Raw genomic sequence first — 7,961 nt, forward strand, 5'->3', positions numbered from 1 at the left:
GTTGTTTTGTCTCTTCTGGTTTTCTGATAACATTTAAGTGTATTTTCCCAGAAAGAAGTTTGCCAGGTTCAATACTGTATCTGTGATATCTACTATACGGTTCTACAATTTTCACTCTGTTGGTTAAAGTGGGTCTTTTTGGGGTGTAAACTAGTATCTTCTCTGCACTATTGCCTGAATAAACAAACTGTAGATTATTCAATGTATTTAAGATACAGATACCCACACATTCCAGATGTGTTGCAGAGAAGGACAAAAGTCAAGTGTCTTCAACCATAGAGTCTACTGGAAATGCATTTTTTTTCAAAGTTTATAATTGTATTTGTGAGCAATTGCAAGTAAATTTTAAATTCCACTTAATACAGAACAGTCATGTTCTATTTTTTGCTTTTTTGCTTAGCTCTCAATTAATGGATTATGTAGAAATAGGTCATTTTGATCAGTTAATGATCCCTCTTTTAATGTTTCAATAGTTTCCTTGCCTAAAGGAAAAACTTAGGTAGACTTAGTATATGTAGAATATGTGCACAGAAGCACTATGGAAAAAATAAGTTTGTTTACTGTCAGTTCCCAACTATCCTGTTCAGGAAGAGCATCTTAGATTTACATCATCAGTTGCATTACTTGAGGAGGGAGAAAAAGACAGGATCCCTGTTGGGTGTCCGTGTAGCTTATGCTGAGTAAATATTGACAAAGTAGTCTAAAGAGCAAACACTTTGACATTTGTAAGGTCCACTGGTAGGTCTTGTATATATTTATACAGCAAGAATGAGTACAGCATACCAATTTTCTTGAACTAGCTCCTGACATAATTCTGTATGGGCTTTCTTGTGTAGAAAGGTATCTGTAAATGTGAATCGGTCATTTGTTACACCCAGAATTAATATCCTCAAATTGCTTTTAGTGAGTTGTTTCAAAAGATTGCATCACCTGCTTTTACCATCTCCTCCTCTAAAATATGATACTGCTAATAATGATAACTTTAATAATATCTCATTTTTTTCTTCTTGTAACTGGGGATTTTTTTACTTTGTAGAAATTTTAGATGTTTGTTGTACTCTGTATTTATTAAAGATTGAGTCTCAGAACTGTAATGAGCAAAAAATGCTTGCTTAATTTAAATTGTGAATCTGTCTGTTAAGAAATGCATTAGGGGTAGGAGAAGCATAAGACATATTAATTGACAGACAGGAACTGCTGTCTCTGAGGTTGATACAAGTAATTTATTACTTTAGAAATGAATGCCACCTCCAGAATGTGCTTCATTAATTTCAAATTTAGTTTTAATTTCAAGCTGTTGCCCCTTGAGAAGAATAAGGTGGCAAATTATGTTTGAAGAGCAGATTTTTTTCTTGCTCTGAAGAAACACTAAATGTTAACTGTTTAATTTTACAAATAAGTACACTTCTTTGGCTGAAACACTTAAGCAAAAGTATGATCAGCAGAAACTAACATATTTTCTTCTCTTCATAATAGCCTATGTTTCAGATGAACTAAAAGCAGCAGCACTGGTGGAAGAAGATGTGGAACCTGATGAAAATGCAGTTGATGGGGAACCTTCAGCAAAATATGCATGTCCAGAAAAAGACTTCAGTAAGAACTGCCAAAGCTACCAAAACTCTCCAGCAGAATTTTCTAGCCATGAAATGGACAGTGAGTCACATATCAGTGAGACAAGTGACCGCATGGCAGACTTCGAGAGCAGCTCTATTAAAAATGAGGAAGAGAGCAAGGAGGTTTCAATACCACTGGAAGACTCTACTGTATCTGATAGTTTAGAACAAATGAAAGCCGTATATAATAACTTCCTGTCCAATTCCTACTGGTCCAATCTCAATTTGAACCTTCACCAGCCGATTTCAGAAAAAAACAATGGTAGCAGCAGCAGTAGCAGCAGCAGCAGTAGCAGTTGTGGAAGTGGCAGCTTTGACTGGCACCAGACTGCTATGGCTAAAACACTGCAGCAAGTTTCTCAGAGCAGAATTCTTCCTGAACCAAGTCTTTTTAGCACAGTTCAATTGTACAGACAAAGCAGTAAGCTTTATGGCTCTATATTTACTGGAGCCAGTAAATTCCGCTGTAAAGACTGCAGTGCTGCCTATGATACTTTAGTAGAATTAACAGTGCACATGAATGAAACGGGACATTATCGAGATGACAACCATGAAACTGATAACAATAACCCCAAAAGATGGTCCAAACCTCGTAAACGTTCTTTGCTTGAAATGGAAGGGAAAGAAGATGCCCAGAAAGTGTTAAAGTGTATGTACTGTGGTCATTCATTTGAATCTCTTCAGGATTTGAGTGTTCATATGATCAAAACAAAACACTACCAAAAAGTGCCTCTGAAGGAACCTGTTACGCCTGTAGCAGCAAAAATTATCCCAGCTACTCGAAAGAAAGCATCACTGGAGCTTGACCTTCCAAGTTCTCCAGACTCCACAGGTGGGACACCAAAAGCAACAATTTCTGATACCAACGATGCACTTCAAAAGAATTCTAATCCTTACATTACGCCAAATAATCGCTACGGTCACCAGAACGGTGCCAGCTATGCGTGGCACTTTGAGGCAAGGAAATCTCAAATTCTGAAGTGCATGGAGTGCGGAAGTTCACATGACACTCTGCAGGAACTCACGGCTCACATGATGGTGACAGGACATTTTATTAAGGTCACTAACTCTGCCATGAAAAAAGGGAAGCCAATTATAGAAGCCCCAGCGACACCAACAATAACGTCCTTAGTAGATGAGAAAGTCCAGTCTGTGCCACTAGCTGCCACCACTTTTACGTCTCCTTCCAACACACCTTCTAGTGTTTCCCCTAAATTAAATGTTGAAATAAAAAAAGAAGTAGACAAAGAAAGAGGCATTGCTGATGACAAAATGAAAGACAAAGAGAAGTCAGGTGAAGATGAGGAGAAGTATGATATCTCCTCAAAATATCATTACTTGACTGAAAATGACCTAGAAGAAAGCCCTAAGGGGGGATTAGATATATTGAAGTCTTTAGAAAACACAGTTACATCAGCTATAAACAAAGCCCAGAATGGCACGCCAAGCTGGGGTGGGTACCCCAGCATTCATGCTGCCTATCAGCTGCCTAATATGATGAAGCTGTCATTGGGTTCATCTGGGAAGAGTACACCGTTAAAACCCATGTTTGGAAACAGTGAACTAGTATCACCAACTAAAAACCAGCCCTTGGTGTCTCCACCAAGCAGTCAGACCTCACCCGTGCCGAAAACAAACTTTCACGCCATGGAAGAATTGGTAAAGAAAGTCACCGAGAAGGTGGCTAAAGTGGAGGAAAAAATGAAAGAGCCTGAAGGAAAGCTTTCTCCAATGAAGCGTGCAACACCTTCACCATGCAGTAGTGAAGTCAGTGAACCCCTTAAGATGGAGTCCTCCAATGATGCTGGCTTTAAAAGCCAGCAGAATAGCCCAGTCCCTCAGAGAGATGGTTGCAAGGATAGTCCAACTGTAGAACCTGTGGAAAATGGGAAAGAGCCTGTTAAGTCCATTGTAAGTTCTTTAAGTAGCAGCACAGCTATCATTACTGATCACCCTCCCGAACAGCCATTTGTAAATCCATTAAGTGCACTGCAATCTGTCATGAATATTCACCTTGGGAAGGCAGCAAAGCCATCTTTGCCCGCTTTGGATCCAATGAGCATGCTTTTTAAAATGAGCAACAGTTTGGCGGAAAAGGCTGCAGTGGCCACCCCACCTCTACAGTCCAAAAAAACAGACCACTTAGACCGTTATTTTTATCATGTCAACAATGACCAACCCATAGATTTGACGAAAGGCAAGAGTGACAAAAGCTGCTCTTTGGGTTCAGCGCTTTTGTCATCCACATCGACATCTTCTGCATCTTCTTCATCTACAGTGACAACAGCAAAGACATCTGCAGTCGTGTCATTCATGTCAAACTCGCCGCTACGCGAGAATGCCTTGTCAGATATATCTGATATGCTGAAGAACCTGACAGAAAGTCACACATCAAAATCTTCCACACCTTCCAGCATATCTGAGAAATCTGACATTGATGGTACCACAATAGAGGAACCAGAAGAGAGTACACCAGCTCAGAAAAGGAAGGGACGTCAGTCTAACTGGAACCCTCAGCACTTGCTCATATTGCAGGCCCAGTTTGCAGCTAGTTTACGGCAGACTTCAGAGGGGAAGTATATCATGTCAGACTTGAGCCCTCAAGAAAGAATGCACATTTCCAGGTTTACGGGACTTTCAATGACCACAATTAGCCACTGGCTAGCCAATGTGAAATACCAGCTCCGAAGGACGGGGGGAACTAAGTTCCTTAAAAATTTGGACACTGGGCACCCAGTGTTCTTTTGTAATGACTGTGCTTCACAGATCAGAACTCCTTCAACTTATATCAGTCATCTTGAATCGCATCTGGGTTTCAGGTTAAGAGACTTGTCCAAACTGCCCAGTGAACAGATTAACAATCAGATAGCACAAGCAAAGTCACCATCTGAAAAACTGGTGACATCCTCTCCAGAGGAAGATATCGGAACTTCTTATCAGTGCAAACTTTGTAACAGGACTTTTGCAAGCAAGCATGCTGTTAAACTTCATCTTAGTAAAACACATGGGAAGTCACCAGAGGATCATCTTCTGTATGTTTCAGAGTTAGAGAAGCAGTAGCATTTGCTTTTGATTAAAATAACTGTAATTTGCTTTGAGGAAAACTGTCAAAGACGCCTTAAAGCTACTGTTTAGTTCTTGGCACATGTTCTTATTTTAACTCCAGAGTCGCTCTGGGCTGAACTGTTTTGTATAACTGTACAGTGTTTAAATAGAGGTGCATAATCAGCTGTTGTTACTGGTAAAATATGAAGGTTAAAATGCAGTGGTAAGTGTTTGGAACTTTGTGTAAATTGGATTTAGTTGCTGTGCATCCCTCTGATGCATCAAGCTGCATGCATTAACAGACAGTTTAATTAAGCATTTATAACTAATTCTGGTGCACTTTTTTCATGTGACCTAAGTGTGCTGGTATTTCTCACCCTGTAATCTTTAGCCCTCTGAGTACTTTGAAGCACTTTTGCATTAATTTGGTAAAAATGTATGGATATGGTTTTTTTAAACCCTTACCAGCTTAGTTCCAATTACTAATATGAACCTCCATTTATGCAGAGGTGTCTCACACCTTGAAATTTAAAAATATAATTTTCACATTGAAACATAGATGTATATATTGTATAGATTTCAAAATCTCTTATGGAAAATGTGATTGTGGTTAACGCCGTTTTCTTTTTCTTCAGCATTTTTAGCAACAGTGGATTTTGTACCTGATAAGCCCCAGGTATAAACTGTACCTATATATAGTGTATATTTCATTTTTTAGATCTAACGGTTTTTCTTTTAACATCCAAACATTGTAAATTATATGATGAAAGATACCATGGATAACATTTATAAAGTATTCAGAAACATTATTCTTAAAGCAAAGTATCTTTTGTTTTGTTTTGCTATACAGTACATCTATATTAATAGAGGTTCATGTTTAAATTATACATATTTATTAGTGTTGCTATCATTTGTTTGGGTTTTTTTTTGTTTTTGTTTTTTTTTTTTTAAACCGTCTGAAGAAACAGAAGCCACGGACTGCATTCCTGGCATGCATTCTAAGTGTTTTGCACAACATGACTTTTAAAGGTATTTATTAGTAAAAAAAAAAAAATAAAATAAAAAGAGAAAATTCAAAATAAACTCAGTGCTCAAAGGGTTAAATCTATTTGAAAAACTTGTACTGTATTTCCTAAACATTGATAAAGCCTTTAAAATGTTTGTACTGTAATACTTTGCTTAAAAAGTTATGAGGCATTCTGTGATATAACCTCTTTTACTTATTTATAAGCGCTCTTGGTTGTTATTTCCTATTGTAGAATGCCTTTTTATTTCAATTGGTAACTTTCTGTTTTGTTCTGCCTAATTATTCTCCCAAGATTCCATACTGCAGCTTTATCTTTAGGCATATGAAAGGTAACCCGTGGTTACCAGCACACTAAGTGATTCTGTTCGTCTCCATTTTTGGCAGTTAATTTGCAGAAGTAACTGACAGCTGACACCATATGAGAATCTATGTATAAAATATTGGCATGTAAACAGCACAGACACTGTAATGCACTCTGTGCCCTGTTTTGTTGTTGACAATGAAGCACCATTATATGACTCTTCATATAACCTTTTTTTCTACAGCAGCATTAAAATTGTCTTTTTGCTATAATTTTGTGTTGCGTTCACAATTATGTCTGAAATGTGCTACGACTAACGAGCACATTAAAATTAAATTGTATGCTATCTGTTTATGACTGAAGCTTGAGTAGGTTTCTTCATCTGCCAGGTGCTGGCAGTCAAAAGCTGCACATAAATCACTAGAGTTTTAGTGAACTTTAGCATTTAAAGAGCAGGGTAGCACTTATTCAAAGGCTGCATTAACAGAATTTTTTTTCCCCCAGAAAAGATAAATGAGCATTATAACTCCTTTTTAAACATCAGGTAAGGCTGGCTGTGAAGATGGGGTTTATAAGAAACGTGTGGCAAAGCAAATAGGTGTTTTGCTGTGCTGTGTATTCAGACCCAGGCAGATACTGCTACTGGCACGCATTCCCCCTGAATGTATTGAGCAGAGTCTGCAAGTTGCACTGGCGGGTATTTCACAGCTTAGAGAATCCTTCCCTTTCCATCTACCCAGCATTTTCAAATGACAGGAGAAGGAATCCGAGACCAATGACTTAAACTTTGTGATTTTGAAGTGGGTCCTCTTATGGCCCCAGCGGCTGTTGTACAGCATTCACAGCAGATAGCGAGAGGGGAAAAGAGGATGAATAAACACATGCCAAACAAACGCAAACAAGTGGGAGCATTTATATGATAATGACAGACTTTTACTGGTGTTGACAGGTCATCCCATCAAAACCATTGAAAACAATTTGCGTCTCCGAAGCACCTATATTACTATGCATGTAAATAATGTCTTTTGCCAGTCAGGTGAACCCAGAGTCTGGAGGTGGTTACATGGGAGCCAAAACCACCATTACAGCACTTAAGAGTCATGTCTCAAGTAATAACTAGCATCCAAATGTCAAATGTACAGCTTCCTTTCTTTTTTTTAAAAAATCCACTGTCTTCCAGTAAACAACTAAATCATTGGTCCTGCCTGCCTTCCTGCCTTCCTTTCTTCCTGCGCCTTCCTTTCTTCCTGCCTGCCTTCCTTCCTTCCTTCCTTCCTTCCTTTCCTTCCATCTTCCTCTGTAATTGTAAAGTACCATGTCTTCAAAAATGTATCAGAGTGTCCTATGCATTCTATAGGAAATACTGCTAAGCAGACCTAGTGAATGGGATTAGTGATTATGGCTCTGGCTTTTTTCCTCCTCTTTTGGCTCACAGTTGTATCTGATTTTAAGGTCATTTGTGTGTCAGTGTTTATGGCCTCAGCTCAAATTCCAGCAACAGAATTGCAGGATGTTGTTTTATTGGTTGACTGTATCATCCCATGAGTCCCCCACACTGGCTTAGGAGAGGCAACCTGGCTAGCTGAAGTCTTTCATGAAGCCTCCCAGGTGGCTGTCCACACTTTTTGCAAATAGATGATCTCAGTCTAAACGCAGCCAAACTTTTTACCTCTACACCAGAGAATTCCTCCTTTGAAAATTATAACAGCTTAAATATAGTATTTGGTTGCAAACCAGAAATTCACACATAAGGAGACTGGCAGATTATTGCATATATTGTCAATCAATGTATTTTTAAGATGCACCATTGACTTATAATAGTAATGCTAAAAGCTCTGTACGCAATACTGTTATCTGGGACACGGGAGCTGGTAAAAGCAAAAAGCTATAGAGTCTTTTGCAGTGTTCCTTCTGCTTATTCTTAAAATACAGACAGGGGGTCGATGATTGCAAATACCAAATACCACTGATTCAA

General features: G+C 38.6%; 1 protein-coding gene across 1 annotated transcript; it reads left to right on the plus strand.

Annotated features, from left to right (window-relative positions):
• The first annotated feature begins 1,484 nt into the window (after nt 1-1,484).
• TSHZ3 (teashirt zinc finger homeobox 3) lies at nt 1,485-5,351 on the plus strand. The gene has a single exon (XM_009696955.1). It carries the CDS (start codon nt 1,647-1,649, stop codon nt 4,671-4,673), a length of 3,027 nt encoding a protein of 1,008 aa, XP_009695257.1. The 5' UTR covers nt 1,485-1,646; the 3' UTR covers nt 4,674-5,351.
• The last annotated feature ends 2,610 nt before the right edge of the window (nt 5,352-7,961 follow it).

The sequence above is a fragment of the Cariama cristata genome, unplaced genomic scaffold (genome assembly GCF_000690535.1).
Source record: "Cariama cristata isolate BGI_N322 unplaced genomic scaffold, ASM69053v1 scaffold15003, whole genome shotgun sequence".
NCBI lineage: Eukaryota > Metazoa > Chordata > Aves > Cariamiformes > Cariamidae > Cariama > Cariama cristata.

Excerpts from the sequence above, each read along its gene's own strand:
- TSHZ3 (XM_009696955.1), top strand. The coding sequence starts at position 1,647 with ATGGACAGTGAGTCACATATCAGTGAGACAAGTGACCGCATGGCAGAC.